This window comes from Caloenas nicobarica, chromosome 18 (genome assembly GCF_036013445.1).
Source record: "Caloenas nicobarica isolate bCalNic1 chromosome 18, bCalNic1.hap1, whole genome shotgun sequence".
In the NCBI taxonomy this organism is placed as follows: domain Eukaryota; kingdom Metazoa; phylum Chordata; class Aves; order Columbiformes; family Columbidae; genus Caloenas; species Caloenas nicobarica.
Window position 1 is genome coordinate 4,541,422 of NC_088262.1, and position 18,547 is coordinate 4,559,968.

An 18,547-nucleotide genomic window follows, 5' to 3' on the forward strand; every position below is an offset into this window, starting at 1 on the left:
TTCCTGCTTGGATTAAGCAGAAATCCCTGACAGGCTACACAGCACCACTAAAGCCAACCGCGAGCCTCTGCCCCCCATGTTGCATCTGAATCTTCTTGCTTACAGCTCCCAGGGGTGTCTAGGGGCCAGAAATAGGAAGGCTGGAAAGCCAAAAACTCCCCTCGATGGAGAGCTCAGCATCAACCATGGTCTCTGTGCTGCTTTGCAGAGCCCGCGGGTGCTCAGCAGCCGCAGCAGCGACGTGCAAGTGTTGAGCACGGACTGATGTCCTTCCCCAGGCTGTGTATAAACACATTAAACGCCCTGGAGCAAACCAGCTCTTCCCTCAGTCATCTCCTGGGCTGCAGCTCCTCCCGTTTCGATAGGGATCTCAGACGGGTGGGCGCTGCTGCTGGGCTGTGATAGGCAACTGCCTGGTGAGTTGCAATCAGATAAAGTGTTTACAAGAATGAAAGCTTACAGTAAAGCACAAGTTTTTAACTCCATTTCCTGCTGCTTTTTTTTTCTCAGTAACCAGCTATGCCTGGACAGCTTGTTGGGGATAAAGGCCACACGGCCTTTCCTGGTGCCGTCGCTGGCACATGCACTGACTGCATCAGTTCTCAGCCCAACCTTGTTCAACCCGCTCGGGTGCCACAGGGATTTCCCACCCTGCAGCTTTTGCATGGGGTTTCAAATCCTCTCCATCCACTGGGGCTGAAAATGACTTCAGCTTCCTGCAGGGTCCCCATCTGCACTTACAGAGCACGATGGAACCACACTGGAGACCAGATTCTCCATGTTGTTCCCCACCACCCCATTTCCTTGCTGGACTTTGCCTTCTCAGGACTATTTCTGTCCACTTGCTCCCAATTAATTCCTCACTCATGAATAATAGTGGGGCCTGGACGTGACACCTTATCTTGCCCCCATCTCATCTGTGCCATGAAGTCCCCGTCACCAAGGGGCTGACCGAGCAGGACAGGGCGGCGAGAAGCGGGGCTGGGGCGCCTGCGTCCCGGTGCTGCTCTCGAAGGAGGCCCACACGCGTTTCCGCTCGCTCAAGTGGCCGTGACGAGATAAGGTCTGTGGTTTCCTCCGAGTATGCGAGCGAGGTGGAGAGGCTGCGCCGGCAGCCAGAGCTGCAGCCGCTCCCCTGCTCTGCGTTGAGCCTCCCCCCGAGATGGATGCTGCTGGCGGGACCCCGGTGGGGACCCTCCCTGGGGAGGAGAGCCCCGAGGTAGGTGGCCGTGGCCCCAGGGGGCTGGGGAACGTGTTTGGGGTGTGATGGCCTCAAGGAGGGGATTGGGACAGCTGTGACTGGGGGACCCCGGGGTGCAGAGCTGGATGCTGAGGCTGTAAAAGGGAATGAGGGAAGTGCAGCCGAGTCGCTGTCCCGGCCGGGTGCTTTGCAAGGGTGTGCAAGGAGTGGGGCGGGGATGGGGGGGGGGGCTGTACCCGTGCAAACAGGTACCTGTGCAAATATGTACCCATGCAATTGTGCACCCAAGGGCTGGGTACAGGGTCAGCTGCAGCTCTGCACCAACATAGAGTGTCCCCGCTTTGCTCGGCTGCAGCTTCCCAGCACCTTTGGGCTCCCGCTGCCAGGACCCTCCCCTCAAGCCCTGCTTTCCACCAACCCAACCGATGTCCTTGGCAGTGGCCAGACAGATGGTGTCCCTGTGTCTGTCCCCGTGGAGATGGGACCTGCAGCTCTGCATGCACTGCTGGGGATGTGAGGGCACAATCCCCCATGCTGGACCCTGGGATGATCTGTCATGATGGTGTCCCCAGTCAGGGACCGTCGTCCCTCCGAAGTGTCGCTGTCTCCACAGCCAAGCTGCCCGCTGGCACCGGTGACGCTGCTGCAGCTGATGGGGGGGTGGCATGCTGGTGGCTGTATCCAGACCTGGATTTAAGCAGCACTCCTGGATTTGAGCTGGGCTCTTGGCGTGGGGATTAGCAGCAGTAAACACACCCTGGGGGCTCAGCTCAGCTTTAGCTTAACCAGTCCCGTGCACAGATGGGCGAGATCCCGCAGCAGCCACCCCCCACGGCAGAAGGGAGCAACAGGGAGCTGCCCCCAAATCATCAGCCATTTCCCACCCCTTGCCCTCTTGAACCCAGGAACAGACACTTGTTCCTTGCTGATAAATAAGAGTAGCACAGAAATAAAGTCCTTTTTCTCTGCCCACTGTGCTTGTGACCCTGCTATGGGCCAGCACTGCCCACAGGGATGCTGAAGTATTTGGGATGGCGCCGTGCCCTGGAGCAGGCACGGACAGGTAGGGACCCTCCTGGGTGCAACAGGTCCCCTTTCCCAGGGGCTGCTGAGCCCCTGCCGCCCCCGACACTGACCAGGGATTAGGAGAAGGGGCAGGGAGGCAGGTGGGAGAGAAACAGCTCAAGGGTTAAACTTGCCGGAGGTGGAAGAGTTGAATTTAGTCCAGATGGCCGGGGGATTATGGCAGCCCTGGATTTGCCATGAGTAAATGTTAATGTTCCAGCTCGGGTTTTTGTTTTGTTTTGTTTTTTTGTTTTCTTCTCTGTTAGGGGGATCCTCAGGTCATTTCAGAGCCTGGGCTGACCCACAGATAGGGCTGGTCTGTCCATCTGTCCCCGGCAGCCCTGGTTCAGCAGGGCACTGGGGTGGTGGAAAGGGCCAAACTAATTTCAAAAATGTCCATTGTATTTTTTGGTGTTGCTCCCTTGCACTCCCAGAGGCTCCAGCACCAGGAGCTCAAATGCATGGCACAGGGGCACCGGTCCCCCTCCCGCTGGTTGTGTCACCCGGCTTGTGGCGGTGGCAAAGTCACGGTCACCCGGCCTGGCTCCACGGCAGGAATGAGTTGCTCAGCCGTGGTGAAGGCCACATGCAGGCTGTGGTTGGAAAAGCAGATGCAGGGGACTGCGTGGACAGCAGGGCCCTGGGGCTGAGCACTGCAGGAGCTGGGCTGTGCCTCATCACATGGCACCGATTTAATTTTATTGCCTTTTGGAAAGCAAATATTATTGCTCGCCATCCTTCAAGTGGGGCATGGACCTTCAGCTCAACACTGAGCAATGCACCATCACAGCAGCGCTCATGGTGCTTTTTGGCAAGTGGACTCAAGTCACAAATCCCAATGGTTTTTTGGAGTCTCCTTGCCCATCCTGCAGCCCCTTGCTGCACTTTGGCCACCTGCCCCCTCCCTTGGCCAGTTTGTTCTCCAACCTGGTCCTGCTGGCCCTGGCCCAGCCAGCGAGCAGCTCTGTGGGGCAAGAGGTGGGTAGTTGGCTTTTAAAGCCTCCTACGGCTCACCCCAAATTGCTGTTGCCATCCTCACCAACCTGTTCTCAATTAACAGGTTTAGGGGTGAAGATCCCATGCCACTCTGCTGGTGGGTGATGGAGGAAATGGTCCCTTGGCCATGGGGCATCTGTGGGGTGTCACAGTATCTTCAAGGCATCCCAGCCTGATGGGGTATGGGTGATGCCAGCCCTGCCCAGCTGTGATTTCCTCTTAAAACCACCCTCTACCATGAGACCTGATGGGAAACCTCTCTGCTTCTCTTGTTTCTCTAGATGGATCTGTCCCACCGGTTGTCCAAGAGAGAGGTATGACGTGGCCCCACCGCAGTCTCCTTTGGTGGCACTGGTGGAGGTGACATAGCTGCTGCGGCTCGGGGATTTGGCTCAGCTCCCGATGATGCTTCCCAGGGACAGTCAGTGGTGGCTGGGATGCCGGGAGCCGGGTGGCAGGGACAGGGGGGACACCCTACTAGTCCCGAGGGACGCAGGGAGCAAGTCCCCGCTGGCCTGGCCCTGTGTGAGGTGTTGGTGTCCCCCCATAGCTGGCCCTGCTCTACGAGGAGGTCCTCTACACCATCCAGCACCGCCTGGGTAAACCCGAGCAACACCACGTCGCCGACTCCCAGGAGCTCTATGCCTACGTGCAAAAGGTGGGTCCCCACCTCCCCAACGGGGTCCCCAAAACCCGTCCCCTGACATATCCACCCTCCCGGCTAAAGGAGATCAGGAACACTCGGAGGGAGGTTTTCGCAGGAAGCTTAAAAGACGTAACAGCAGCATCCAGCTGGAGGGCTGGGACAGTTTGCTGCTGGAAATATTAGCCTTAGGGAGAAATATTTGTCTTAGGCTGTGGATGGTGGGAAGAAGGCTCTCCCTTGAGAGCTTCCAGCTGGTCCCCAGCCCTTCTGCTGGGCCCTTGGCTCCTCTCCCCTCCCCTCCAGCTGGGAGCAGAGGGAAGCCCCTTACTGCTCTCCAGCCACCGTCACTGTCCCTCTCATCTCCCCAGGCTTTCGGCATGGACGTGGAGGAGCACAGGCTCATCATGCAGCAGGTCAAGGAACTGGAGGTAAGCAGGGAAATGGTGTTTCCCCAGTGTGCTGCTGCTCAGGATGGGTCCCCTCATCATGGTGGTGCTGGGGGAGCTGAAGTGCCTCCTGGCCCCCCGTGTTTGGGTTTTGGGGTACCAGGTGGCCTGGGCTGTGCTGGGGGAGTCGCCCAGGAGCTGTTTGCTGGCCTGTATGGCAGCTGATGATGTGGTCCTGCTCCAGCCCCATCCTTCCTCACAGGGTTCAGTTTGCAAAGTGTGTTCAGTTTTGGGCTCCTCATGACAAGAAAGCCTTTGAGGTGCTGGAACAAGTTCAGAGAAGGGAACAGAGCTGGTGAGGGGTCGGGAGCACAAGTGTGATGGGAGCGGCTGAGGGAGCTGGGGGTTCAGCTGGAGAACAGGAGCTGAGGGGAGACCTTCTGATCTCTGACCTGCCTGAAAGGAGCTTGGAGCCAGGGGGGGTCGGGCTCTGCTCCCCAGGAACAAGCGCCAGGAGCAGAGGAAACGGCCTCGAGTTGTGCCAGGGGAGGTTTAATTAGATGTTTGAACAATTTCTTCCAAAAAGGGCTGTCGGGCATTGCAACAGGCTGCCCAGGGCAGTGCTGGAGTCACCATCCCTGGAGGGGTTGAACAGATGCAGAGACGAGGTTCTCAGGGACATGGGGTAGTGCTGGTGTTGGGTTAATGGTTGGACTCAGTGATCTTGAGGGTCTCTTCCAACCAAAACGATTCTATGATTCTATGAATTTCTGGTCCCCTCACATTATTCATTCTTTTGATGTTTCATTTTCATTTAATTTGATTTTTTCATTCTTCCAGAGCCCAATTTTCTGCCTGAAAGCCACCGTGAAGGAAGCCAAGGGGATTTTGGGTAAAGACGTCAGTGGTAAGTGGAGATGGGTGCGTGTCCCATCAGAAAAGGGACAGCTGCTGCTCCCGATGGGGACTTGCATGGCTCTGTCCTCGCAGGGTTCAGTGACCCATACTGCCTGCTGGGCATCGAGGCCAAGAGCCAGGAACCAGCCCACCCCGACCACAAGAAGCGGATGAAGGCTGTGGTCAAAGACCTCATCCCTGAAGACCAAATCCATCGCACACAAGTCATAAGCCAGACCCTCAACCCGGTGTGGGATGAGACATTCATCCTGTAATCCAGCACCCCTTGGCTCTGATTATTGGGTGGCTGGAGGGGGGTGCCCAGGGCTCTTGGGGGTGGATGAGGGGAGTTCACCACTCACCCCAACCAGAAGCTGGGGCTGGTTTGGGGTGTCCCCCAGGGAGGAGCCTCCTGCCTGTAATGCCCAGCTGTCCTGCTGGCTACACAGCCCTCAGATGCTGCTGGACTAACAGCATCCTGCTGGTGCCTTGCAGGGAGTTTGGAGACGTGGAGACGGCCAGCTTCCACCTGGACATGTGGTGAGCAGCAGCACCCCCTGCCAGTGACCCCCACCCCCTGCCCTGAGCGAGGTCCTGCCCCCTGGGAGGGTCACTTGGTTGGTCCTTCAGCCTGCATCCTTTGAAAAACCCCAGAAACCAGCTGGGGATCCCCTTCCCCATCACTTTCTGCTGGCACAGTGCAGGATACAATCACTGAATAATTTTGGTTGGAAGAGACCCTCAAGATCACTGAGTCCAACGGTTAACCCAACACCAGCACTACCCCACGTCCCTGAGAACTTCATCTCTGCATCTGTTCAACCCCTCCAGGGATGGTGACTCCACCACTGCCCTGGGCAGCCTGTTGCAATGCCCGACAACCTCTTCCATGAAGAAATTTTTCCTAATATCCAATCTAAACCTCCCCTGGCCCAACTTGAGGCTGTTTCCTCTCATCCTATCATTTGTTACTTGGGAGAAGAGACAGAGAGAGCCCAGGCTGGCTTTGCCCAGCCAGGGCTGATCCTGAGCCTGGTTATGTTTATGGCAAGAAGGGGGTTGTTCTTGCAGATTTTGGCTGGACAGCCAGTTTTGGGGGTGGGCTCAGTCCTGACATGTTTGCCACCAGCACCTTCCCTTCTCCCCCATCACTGGGACTCCCCGAACTGTTTTGCCATCACCTGAATTTCTCCTTCCCCCCATGGTGGGTCTCACTGCCCACCCATGCAGGGACTCAGATGTGGTGGAGTCGGTGCGACACAAGCTGGGGGAGCTGACGGATCTCCACGGCCTCAAACGGTTGGTGCTGGTGCAGTCCTAATGGCTGGCAAGGAAAGAGGGTTTGGAAAATGCTTATTTGCCTGCTGGATTTCAAAAATTGCCTTTAGAAGGAGGGAGGGAGGGTGGCAGGTCTGTGTCATCCTTTGCCCTGACCACAGCTGGGTCACAGCTGCAGGAAACCTTTTCAGCCCCTCCTTCATTCACGCCTTTCAGGATCTTTAAAGATGCTCGCAAAGACAAAGGGCAGGATGATTTCCTGGGGAATGTGGTCCTTCGCCTGAAGGTGAGTGCTGCAGTGCATCCTCTCCTCCAAATGATTCCCCAGGTGTCAGTTAAACCTCCCAGGGTTTGGACAGGATCCCACCCCTGTGGCAGCACCGAGCTCATGCAGGACCCCAGCTCAGAGCCACAAATTGATACCAGGTTCCTCAGTTTGGTGGCAAGTGCCCCAGCCACTCCAGCACACTCGCTCAGTGATTATACATCTTGTGCTAGAGTTGTCCCATACAGCATCTTCCTGCCTCACTAACGCAGTGGGACCTGGTCCCTGAGCGGGATCTTGTCCTCGGGGAGGCTGCTCGGGGCTTCACCCTTGTCTCGGTGCCTGCAGGACCTGCACTGCTGGGACGACCGGTGGTACCAGCTCGAGCCACGGACGGAGACGTACCCCAACCGGGGACAGTGTCACCTGCAGTTCCTGCTGACCCACAAGAAGGTAGGAAGGGAGGGAGACGGGGGGGTCCCTTTCCATTGCCTTGGCAGGACCTTGGGGACCATCTCGGGGTCACAGATCCCTACCACAGGACCAGAAGTGCCTGCACCAGGGTTATCACACGCTGGAAACCTGCCTGACTGTACCCTGAGTCCCGTGCCAGTGTGAGGTCCTCCTTCCTGATGCACCTGCACCCCTTGGCTGGGCTTCAAACGGGACTCTCTGACCCCACACTTTTGGGGGTCCTGTGTCCCCACTCTTTGTGTCCCTGCATGTTCAGGCAAGCTGTGATGATTGCACATACGGTTTCTATGCCTTGTCTCTTTTCAGAGGGCCACCACGAGCAGCAGGACGCAGCCAAGCTACACTGTACATCGCCACCTCCTGCAGCAGCTGGTGTCCTACGAGATCCTCCAGCACCAGGTATGGAGGGGCAGCTGGGCTGGGCTGAGAGCTGGGCACCTGATACATCACTGCAGTGTGATGGGGAGGAGGGTTGTGGTGATGCCTGCTTGGTCCTGGCATTCTTATGGGGCTCCCATTCCTCCTGTAGTCCTGCAAACCCACCCAGCCCTGGTGCCTGCTCCGCTCAGCCCAGCTTGCTCCAGGACACATCTCCCTCCTTTTGCATCCTGGCAGGCTGGCAGCATCGCCTGGGACGGGGAGCTGAGCAGGCACGCCAGCACCGTGCTGTATCTGCACGCCACGCAGAAGGATCTCTCCGACTTCCACCAGGTCATGGCGTGAGTATTTCACACCTGGGAGCCAGCACACAGCATCGGGGGCTGGGGGGGTCAAGGGCCCCAGTGCCCTCCCTGGGGACATGGGACCCATGAGCTCAGCATGGCTGGTGTTGCCCCCCTGCCCCCCGCAGCACCAGCAGACCCAGGTCTTGCCCCTGCAACCCCAGCCATGGGGAGGGGGTCCCCATGCTGGTCCCTGGGTGTCCCCCCCAGCCCCTAGGGGTTCAGACCAACCTCTCTCCCCCTCCCCAGGCAGTGGCTGGCGTACAGCAAGCTCTACCAGAGCCTGGAGTTCAACAGCAACTGCCTGCTCCACCAGATCACCAGCATCGAGTACCAGTGGGTGCAGGAGCGGCTGAGGCCAGAGCAGGTGAGGGGTGACAGAGATCGGGGAAACGTGCCCCATGCACCCAACCCTGGCTCCTGGGACCATTTCCCTCCCCGTGCTCCACGAAGGGCAGGAGCTGGTGGGGTTTGGAGGTGCCAGGGGGCTGGAGGGCATTTCTGAGGAGAATCAGCCATGGGGACCAGGACAACTCGTGAGTCCAGGAGCCCCTTTGCCCCAGGGCTTTGCTCCCCCTCTCTGTGGAACAGCTCTTACCCTTTGCACCACCATCCCCCTCCTCCATCGCTGCTATGAAGTCAGTCACAACCTCCTGCAAAACTTAAATATGACCCAAATTCCCACTTTTCCCCACCCGTTTCCCCATGGCATTGCAGCACTCTGATGAGACTGAATTTTTCATGCAGAGCAATGAGGCTTAAGCACAAAGCTCAGTTCAGTCCCTCCAGGGAGAAGTTACCAAAGGCATCAGGGGTTTTCCCATCCCTGGAGCAGGCTAGAAAGGAACGGGACCCACCAGCTCCCTCCATTGCGGTGCCGTGGTCCTGCCAGCATCTCTGTCTGCTGCTGAGGAGGACAGGCTGTATCTTCTTCTTTCTCCCCAGAAAGCAGAGCTGGCCGAGTCCTTTCAGTCCTTGCTGACTTACGGGGTCTCCCTCATCCGGAGGTACCGCATCATTTTCCCCCTCTCTGTCCCGAGGTCCCCGGAGAGGCTCCAGTCCCTGCTCCGGTGAGTCAAGCAACTGTTTCCAGTTGAGCATGGGGTCATATGGCTTGGCTACCATGATGGAAAAGCCTGTAAGCTTGAGCAAAAACCCATATGAGCCCTTTCTGCCCGCTTCTAGGCTGCTGTGACACCTGTCCTGTCCCCTGTCTTGGGGGATGTTGTTGGGAGGGGGAGGTCGGTTTGGGTAGGTTCTCTGCGGGGAGAAGTGGTTGTTTCTGATGGGTTGGAGCTGGGTTTCACTCGAGGTTCTTGCTTTGCAGGGTTCTGGTCCAGATGTGCAAAATGAAAGCTTTCCGGGAGCTGTGCATGCCCAGCCCTGACCTCCCCGAGATGGTCTCCACGGTGCTGAAGGTAGCAGGACCAGGGGTCTCATCATCCCCAATCCTGGGGACGTGGGACTCTGTGGCTCTCCCATCCCCTCCATCCCCTGCCCAGTGCCCACACCTCAGCAAAGCCACAGGGACCACCTCACGAGGGGGAAAATACCTGCCCCTCTTCAACCTGGTGGTCCCAGCCTGTGGTTCCCACCACATGGAGCTGGGTCCTGCCCACACCCAGGGGAAAGGGAGGGTGAAGGGGGTGACAGAGCTGGCTCTGCTCCTCCTGCTTCCCTGCCATCCCAGCAGAACTCCTCTCTTGCAGTCAGGCACCACGGAGTGGTTTCATATGAAGAAGCAGCACCTCAAGCCTATGGTGAAGGTCAGTTCCCATCTCTGCCTCTCTGAAGTTGTAATAAACAATTTACTGGGCTTGGGGTGGGAGGCCCCAAGGGATTGAGAAGTCAAGACTGAGATGAAGCTTCTCAAGTTTTCTGATATGGTTTCCAGCTTAAAAATACCATGGGCCACGTTACCTGCAGCTGCGGAGGTGCATTGAAGCTTAAGGCTTTGGTGCAATGCTCAGGAGAACAGGAGGTGGCCTCCAGCCCAGCCACACAGGCACAGGGTGACAGTGGGTGTGACTGACAACTTCTTGGTGCTCCTAATGTGGATCTCATGATGGATTGCTACCCCATGAGAACAAATCATAGAAATAAATCAGATCAGAATGGAGCCCAAGTCATCTCAAAATCACAGAGCATCCAAAACAAGCTGTTCCTTCCTTTGCAGAGCATGGAGGAGAATGGCAAAGCCTTGTCCAGACTCCTCCTGGAGGTGCTAGGAGATCTCCAGCAGTGCCAGAAAGTCTGGAATAAATTCTTCATCACGTAGGTTTCAGAGATTGATCCCCACTCATCCACCTTCCCTGGGGTCAAGGGCAACAGGGCACTTTGATGCCTCATTGCTTGGCTCTGTGCCTCCACACATGGCATTTGTGGTCCTGTCTCTGCCTCTTGGAGCTGCACTGTCCTCACCTCCATGGCAAGGGCATGGCCAGGCGGGGTTTGCTGGGCTGGGGCTGGCAGGCTCCTGATTCCCCATTTCTCTCTTGCAGCACTTTGAAGTTGAATCTCTTCTCCATTGCCTACCTGGAGCTGGAGAGCTTGGTGAGCAAGCCTGGGCTGCTCTGAACTTATGGGACTAAGGTCTAAAGCCAGGCTGAGGGTTTTGGCCGCCGTTCAGGTGGCAGTTGGTTGTTGCAAGCCTGGAAAAGGAGCAAGCCAGGGAAACCCCATCTTTCCCCGCATGCTCATGAAGTGACTGTCATCTCCTGACTTGACCCAATGGATCTCCACCCAAAAGGAGGAGGAGTCCCCCTGAGCTGATCCTCACCCCAGAGAGCCCCTGGCAGACCAAGCCTTCCCGCCAGACTCCCACTAACAGCTCTTCCCCCACTCCAGGTCGCAGAGCATGTCCAGGAGGAACTGCGTGAGGTTGACAGCAGCATGTCCAAGCCCACAGCCGAGAGCCTTTTCCAGCTCTACCTGAACCTGCAGGAGCTCTACCAGATGAAGGACTTAGTCCCAAAGAGGTATCCAGCCCACAGAGAGGGGAGATGCCGAAGTGAGGGAACGAGCAGTTAATTGAGAGGAACTCCAAATCCTCCCCATTCACCTACAACACTAATTACATAGAAGGCAGATCAGGCTGTTGGTGTCAGGTGGTGACATGATCATCACCAGAAGGGTTTCAGGCTTGTCTCTGAGTGGGGTTGATGGAGACCTCAGCTTCCAGACAAGGGAGGTTTCTCCTTAGCACAGCGCTACATGCTATCTCCACCTTGGGGCAGTTTCTTGTACATGAGAGCAAGGAGGGGTGATGGCCCCATGCTGTTGCTGTGCGGTTGGAGGAGCTGGTGCCTTCGTCCACAGGGATGGACCTCTGGCTCTGAGCAATTTCCACCAGTGGTTCAAGGAAGCTGTGCCCCAGTGGCTGCAGAAGGCCTACACCATCGCACTGGAGAGGGCACAGAGGGCTGTCCAGATGGACCAGGTAACACGGGGATGAGAACATCTCCCTCCATCCTTTGGGGACACTCCAGCTCCCTTCACGCCTTGCCGCTGTGCCTCGCTCACAGCACTGAAATGACCACGTAGGAGCCTTTGCAGCCCAGGAATGGGCTGGTTCCTCTCCCAAATGCATAGCAAAGATGTGGTGACCTGGACCAGTTGATCCCACCCTGGCCCCACACCCCGTCCCAATGGCACTTCCCTCTCTGCTCTCCGTCAGCCCAAGCGAGGTGATGAGCCTGTGTTTGGGTCATGCTGTGAGCATCCTCTTGGCTTCTGACCATTACGAAGAGGACGGGGAAGACAGACAGAGGGCTGTGGGCTCCTCACCCAGTCTTCAGTCTTGTCCAGCGACACTGTGTCGGATTATGATGGAGCACAACCCGATGTGGGGGCTTGGGATGCTCCATCCATCCTCATCTCCACTCTTCACAGTGACTGGGTGATGACATCAGGATATATAGAGCTGGTGATGGGCCAGGGATCCCCAAAGCAAAGGACAGCTCTCCTGTCTGGGGTGGCTCCTTTCCGTACAAGCCAAATTGCATTCACTTTCTCTGCCCTCCCAGCTGACGCCTTTTGGGGAGCACAACAAGCACAGCACGTCCACCGTCGACCTGTCCACCTGCTACGCCCAGATCGTGAAGACCTGGCAGCAGCTCAACTGGCCCGACCCTGAGGAAGCCTTTATGATCATGGTGAAGCTCGTGGAGGTTTGTACGCTGGGCACTGCCATCAGATGCCACGCTTATGGGCATCAGCAGCTGACGTTTCCTCTCTTGCTCTTGGAGATGTGTCTCCATGAGCAGGGCCAGTGTCCCACGCCACGGTGGTCCCCATGCTGCCCTGCTGAGTCCCATTGGCTTCTCTATTGTGCAGGACATGTGCAAAATCGCCCTGATGTACTGCCGGCTCATCAAGGAGAGGGCTGAGGCTCTGTCGCTGAGTGAGCAGAACGAGGGTGAAGCCGCCAACAGGGTTGGTATCAGGGCAGGGGCCACCACTTAGGGAGAGGAAGGATTTGGCTGTGGTTTTGGGGTAGAAAGGGAGACGAGATGCTGAGCACCCAGATGTCATGGGGACCAGCTGACCCCTGATAGCCATAATCCTGGAAAGGCAGGAGGGAAATGGTGTGAGCAGGGGGAGCAGGATGGGAACAGGGATGGTGATGGAGATGAGGATGAGGATAGGGATGGGGATGGAGATGAGGAGGGGGATGGAGCCGGTGGGGGATGCACCAGGGGAAATGTGGGACCTCCTGCAGCAGACCCCACCTCTCCCAGCTCTGCATCGTGGTGAACAACGTCAAGCAGCTGCGGCTGCTGATCCTGAAGCTGCCATCGCAGCTGGACTGGGCCCAGCTAGAGCAGCGCACAGGGGCCATCATCGACCGGCAGCAGATCCAGCACACACTGCACTACCAGCTCGACAGCACTATCTCCTGCCTGGACCACGAGGTCCGGGATGTGGTGCAAGCCCTGGCTACCAAGGTGACCACCTGCCACTGAACCCCCACCTTGCCCCCTGGACCAAAGTAGGGAATGTTTTACCTGAGGGTGCCTGGAGACCACAGTGCTCCTGGGATGGAGACAAGGTGGACCGGGGCATGAGGAAGCTGGTGCAAAGGACAAACAGCAAGTGTCTCTGTGCATTTCCCTCTGGCAGCTGGAGAAGGGCATCGCCAGACACATCCAGGAGCTCTCATCTTCCAATGACACTGGGGAGCCCGAGGATGTAAGTACCTGGCCTGGCCCCTCCTCAGTCATCTTTTTCGGGCAGCTGTCAATAACGCTTCCCTACTTGGTGGAGGCCCCCATCACCCTTCCCCATCTCTCCCTGCGTCACGCCCGGGGCACAGGACACACCAGTGATGGGTCTCAGACCCCCATGTGTTTTGTTGATGCCCATGTTGGCAGCAGGGCCAGAGCAGGCACAGTGTGCCCATGTGGGAGGGAGCCCCTGTGGATCCCCCTGCACTGCTGGCTCCCGCCAGCTGTGCTCTGCCCCTCTCCCCCCTCTGCCCTGCTGGGGACCGTCCCCTTGTGCCCTCCCCAACGTCCCTCTCCTCTCACTGCAGTCCATCATCCCACTCATGAAGTTCCTGGAGTCGGAGTTGCAGTATCTCAACGAGCATCTGGTCCAGGAGAACTTCAAAAGGTGAGCGGGGCCCTGGGGATGCATGATGGCAGCAGTGTCACCATCCATCAGCAGGAGTGTCCTGCCAGCCCCATGGTCCTTGGGGACGTCCCACTTTGGGGCTGGCTGCTCAGCCCCATGGAATGAACCAGGCTTTGCAAAACCCCAAGGACCAAAACCCCCCAAACCACCACCCACCCGCTCACAGCCTTCCTCCCTCATGCCTTCAGCCTCCTCACTCTCCTCTGGCATCACACCCTGGCCGTGCTGTCAGCAGCCACGGGGCAGCAGGTCCCCTCGGCTCAGCGCTACAAGAAGCTGCACTGTGCCCTGAAGGTACCATGGGGGGAAACCGCGGTGGTTCCTGGCAAGGATGAGGTGTTTGGGTCCCAGCTAACAGCATCCTTCTCCCCAGAGCCTGGAGCTGTGCTTCCATGCCGAGGGCTGTGGGCTGCCGCTGGAGACCCTCCGCACCGCAGCCTTCCAGGTACGGGGTGCTGGGGATATCCGCAGGGTGTCCTTTGGGTGCTCTCCGGGGAGGGCATTCCCAGGCTGTGGACCTGTCCGTGTGCTTGTCCATCACCTCTCGTCCTCCTCACAGTCGCTGGAGACCCACCTGGCCCTCTGCTCCGCCACCAGCCGCAAGCTCATCCAGAAATACTTCAGCAACAGGATCCAGCAGCAGGTGGGAGTCAGGGTGGTGCCCCCAGCCCCTTCCCACACCCTCCCCTTGCACACACAAGGCTGCCCAGCACAGCCCACCCATGGAAACACAGGATTTCCCCACCACCCCCCAAGTCTTGCGGCTGTTTGCGTTCATTTTGCCCCATCGGTGGGCAGGAGGGTATTCAATTGCATCCCAGAGGATGCCCATCACCCCCCAGTACCCCAAAATGCCCCCTCAGCTTTCACCAGACCCTGGGCATCCCCTCGGGAGCGTGCCGAAAGGCAGCGTCCTTATTCTTGTTCTCCACCGCTCAGCTGGACACCAGCTCGGAGAAGTACGGGGCCGTGACGATCAAAGCGCTGTACCGCCCTTCGGAGCAGAAGCTCCGCGTGGAAGTGCTCAACGCCGTCAACCTCATCCCGCTGGACTCCAACGGTGAGTGTGGGCAGGCTGGGGAGCCCCACCTGCCCTGCACCCCCGACTCTCAGTCCCCAGTATACCCCTGGGTAGGAAAGATGCTGGCATTGCTTGGAGTAACGGGACTCTGTCTCGCTTTGCTTTTGCATCCAAGATTTGGAGAAGAAGGGGAGTTATTGCACTGGTCTGGGGTGGTCCAGGGGGATGTGGCAGGCAGGACACTGTGCCCACATGCTGCTGCCTTCAGTTTGCAGCACGAGCCAGGGTGGCAAGGGACAGCCTCTCAGGTTGGCTGTCATTTGGGAAGGTCTCCAGGAGGGGTCACTCCTATTGCAGCCACCCGTGGCCGATCCACGTGTGGGAAAGGCTGGGGATGCTCCTGCACCCCCCCAGGAGTGTGGGCTGGGGTGGAGGTCAGGGCACCCTGGACCCCCATTGCCATCCCTGTGTGTCCGGCCACCTCAGCCTGGCTCAGCCATCTGCGCTGGGGCAGAAGGGGCGGCAGGAGGTGGCTGATTGATGCACCCCCCCCAGGCTCGAGTGACCCCTTTGTCCAGCTCACCCTGGAGCCCCGGCACGAGTTCCCCGAGGTGGTGGCCCGGACCACCCAGTGCAAGAAGAACGAGCTGCACCCCCTCTTTGATGAAGCCTTCGACTTGTACGTAGGGGCTGACACCCACCAGGCCTCCCCAAAATCCCCGCAGCCCCCCCACGCTTCAGCTGAGCCCTGGCTGTGGGCTGCTGCTCTGGGAACCGGGTCCTGCCCTGGGATTCCACCCCCTGCACCCCACTGTGGGCTCCGCCGTGGGGTCCCACGGTGCGGGCTGGGGTAGGGGCACCCCGAAGACCTGGGTCCCACAGGCTGGTGTGCGGTTGGGTGTGTTTCGAAGGGGTTGGGGTCAGTGCGGTGCTGAGGGAGGGTTGGCTTCCCACAGAGCATCACCCTGGGGAAGCCTGTTTGGTCCCTGGAAGGTAGGCTGAATTTTGGTATGGACGGGATGCGCCAGTCCCCCAACCTCCCGTCCCCCAACAGCTTGATCCCCCCCGAGAAGTGCCGGCAGGAGGGGGCCTGCCTGCTGCTGACCGTGTTTGACTACGACACGCTGGGGTCCAACGACCTGGAGGGCGAAGCCTTCTTCCCCCTCCGTCACCTGCCCGGCCTTGACACCGATGAGGACCAGGCTGACGCGGGACGGGTGCCGCAGACCCGCCTCCCCCTCACACACCCCAAACCCTCCGGTACGTGGTGCCGCAGCCGGGCTGAGCCCCGCTGAGCCCCCCCAGCCCCACGGCGTCAGGAGGGGCCGCAGCGAGGGTGTCCCACCACCCCTCCCCTTCTCTCTGGCAGGAGACGAGATCCTCCGGCTGCTGGAGTCCAGGAAGGGGGACAAAGAGGCTCAGGCCTTCGTTAAGCTCCGCAAGCAACGAGCCAAGCAGTCCAAGGAGACGGAGTGAGGGAGGAGGAGAAAGACGGTCCCAAAATGAGGGAGGTCTGGCCAGTGGGACCCCCAGAGTTTTGCCGGCGCTGGAGATGGAACCGTCTGCAGGGGACAGAGTGGTCCCTGTGCCCCCCGGCACCTCCCAGCGCCCGTCTCGCCCCCACCTTCAGGTAGCAATGTTCCCGTGAGGCTGGGGAGGGCGGGCACACGGGATTTCAGGGGATTTCTTTGCCTGTCTGGACTAGCAACACTACACGGGGGATGTGAAAGTGTGTGGCTGTCCCTGCTCATTCCCACGAGCTTGTCACTGCCGGTGCCGCATCGCCTGGCCGTGTCCCCAGCCCTCCCGTCTGCAACACCGCGTCGGGGCAGCGCAAACGCACCATCATTTACTTGGGGTGGGGACAACTCGTGGCCAAACCTGCCTTTGTTTTTTTTTTTTTCTCGTGGATAAGCTTCTTATTTTAAATTAAAAGCAACATAGCTAATGCGTGGGCTGAGTCTGTGCAGGGGGTGCTTTGGGGCAGCAGGGTGGGACAAGGCATTTGGGGTTCGGTGGGGGCTGCACAGGAGTGATTTTGTCCGGTGCCTGTCAAGCTGCTGATGGTGCCAGCAGAGCTGGGGTTTGGCCTGCGAAAGAGCCTGATGAGACCCGTAAAGTCCAGGGCTGGCTCAGGCACAGCTTTAAACTTTTAGGATGGGCAGCGCTTGGTGGTTTGGTGATGGAAAAAAGGCCCCAGACAGGTGTGCGTGTCCTCGGGGCTGAGAGGGGACAGGAGCAGGAGCCTGGCACTTCCCTGCGCAGCTGGTTGGCCTTTGTGGTTTTGGTTTGCTTTTGGTTTCCTTTTTTGAAAACATGCATAGTTCTTGTGTGCGACTTCTGTATTTTATAACTGATTGTATCACCCTGGGGGAGCCTGCTGGAAGCTGGGCAGCAATGCAGAGCGCTGCAGTCCCGTGAGCCGAACCCTGCGGCACTTGGGGCTGCGAGAGCCCAGGAGCAGCAGAAAGGTCCCCGGCATTGTCCTCAGTGACCTGTGTCCCTCTGCCATAGCACACAGGGGACAGTGCTGGCTTAGGCATGTGGGTTGGCCCATGCAAAAATGCTCAGCAGGGCAGGTGCTCACAATTTGCTGGGTATTTTGGAGCTTGTTTTAGCTGCAGTTATTAGTAATTATAAATCCAGAGCTCCCTCTGCCCCCACCCTGCCAGGGGGTGTCTTTGTGCTGCAATGAGTCCCTGGGAGCTGCCGCGGCCCCGGGGAATTAAAAGCATCACCCGGCCGGGCCTGAGCACCAGCTGCCTGCTCGGTGGGCTGAGCGCCTGCTGGGGCAATTCAGGTCAAGGCCTTGGTGTGGGGGTGGGGAAAAAAACCAAAACAAAGCAAAACTCCTTTAGTATCTATATATATGCCACGGGCAGGCTCAGCCAAACCCACAGCAGGAGGGATTAAGGCGCCGCTCACTCACAGGGAAGCCATTTGCTGGGTTAACTCTCTCGGTTCAGGTCCCCCTTGTAGCTGCAGAGAAATAAGAGGCGGGGAAGGGTCCCTGCTTGCAGCTGGGGACAAGGGGTTTAATTTCAGCTGGTTGTTCTCTGGAGAGTGTGGACTCCCCATGCCTGCACTCTGCAGCTAATTTGGTGTTGACACCAATTAGCAACCAGCCTTGCGCTTTATTAAAGCAAGGCTTAGCTACCTGGGCTATGGGTTCGGCTTATTTTTAGCTGTATGTTTAAAAATCGTTGTGCTTTAACTTGCTCTGGAGCGACCATCACCCAGACTGTCCTCGCTGCAACAGGCAGCGTGTCCACAGGCCGACCTGTTGTGAGACTGTTTGTGCTGTATTATCCAGGGTGTTTTAGCTTAATTCTTTGCTAAGCTCCAGGCAGTTTTGTGGGTCTTTTCACACCCCAAAAGAAATCACCACCTTTATATAGCAAGACTAGTAAAATTTAAACGATCAGACACAAGTAACTCCAGGGACAGCCCAACCATTAAAAAAAAACCAAAACAAACCTGTGTCTTGAACATCTAAAACCCAGCAAATGCCAGATTGAGGAAGAAGAAACCCCGAGCATCCTCGTGCTGGTGAAGAACTGCGACACAGGCAGGTTGCTGCAACACGAGAGCAAAGGGGGCGGGCACCCAGGTGTACTGATTTTATTACTTTAATCTGTAATGCAAATTGGGCAATTTGGATTATTGTTGTGATTGGACTAAGGGTAAGTGGTTGATGCAGCTTTGAAGTGTTAATTAGATAAAAAATGAACGGTAATCCTGGGATCTATATGTAAGGCAAGTTTTTTTTGGGTGCCCATGCATGAAACCAGGTATGTAACCATTTAAATGTCCATATTCCCCACAGTTGCACAGGCAGCGCCTCCACCCAGCCTGGCTCCTGGGGGAGACACTTGGAGTTAAATTCTTGTCCAGACCGAGAATCTGGGTGCTAAAAATGCTCTTTGTGGTTTTGCCATTTCCAAAGGAGTCTCAGCCCCACA

General features: G+C 57.7%; 1 protein-coding gene across 1 annotated transcript; it reads left to right on the forward strand.

Moving 5' to 3' along the window:
- The first annotated feature begins 1,125 nt into the window (after positions 1–1,125).
- UNC13D (unc-13 homolog D) lies at positions 1,126–16,485 on the forward strand. Its single transcript, XM_065647844.1, has 32 exons — positions 1,126–1,219; positions 3,544–3,576; positions 3,813–3,920; positions 4,277–4,336; positions 5,135–5,201; positions 5,285–5,462; positions 5,687–5,731; positions 6,422–6,490; positions 6,686–6,755; positions 7,083–7,187; positions 7,515–7,607; positions 7,824–7,927; positions 8,180–8,297; positions 8,876–9,000; positions 9,258–9,348; positions 9,640–9,696; positions 10,107–10,204; positions 10,432–10,483; positions 10,778–10,908; positions 11,249–11,369; positions 11,956–12,099; positions 12,266–12,364; positions 12,670–12,876; positions 13,052–13,120; positions 13,464–13,543; positions 13,753–13,858; positions 13,938–14,009; positions 14,124–14,207; positions 14,504–14,624; positions 15,141–15,264; positions 15,640–15,845; positions 15,955–16,485. The coding sequence occupies exons 1-32, from the start codon at positions 1,163–1,165 to the stop codon at positions 16,059–16,061; spliced, it is 3,201 nt and encodes a 1,066-aa protein (XP_065503916.1). The 5' UTR covers positions 1,126–1,162; the 3' UTR covers positions 16,062–16,485.
- Positions 16,486–18,547: the final 2,062 nt, after the last annotated feature.

Excerpts from the sequence above, each read along its gene's own strand:
- UNC13D (XM_065647844.1), top strand. The coding sequence starts at position 1,163 with ATGGATGCTGCTGGCGGGACCCCGGTGGGGACCCTCCCTGGGGAGGAG. Across the intron at positions 3,921-4,276 it reads TCTATGCCTACGTGCAAAAG|GCTTTCGGCATGGACGTGGA; the intron begins GTGGGTCCCCAC and ends TCATCTCCCCAG. Across the intron at positions 6,756-7,082 it reads ATGTGGTCCTTCGCCTGAAG|GACCTGCACTGCTGGGACGA; the intron begins GTGAGTGCTGCA and ends CGGTGCCTGCAG.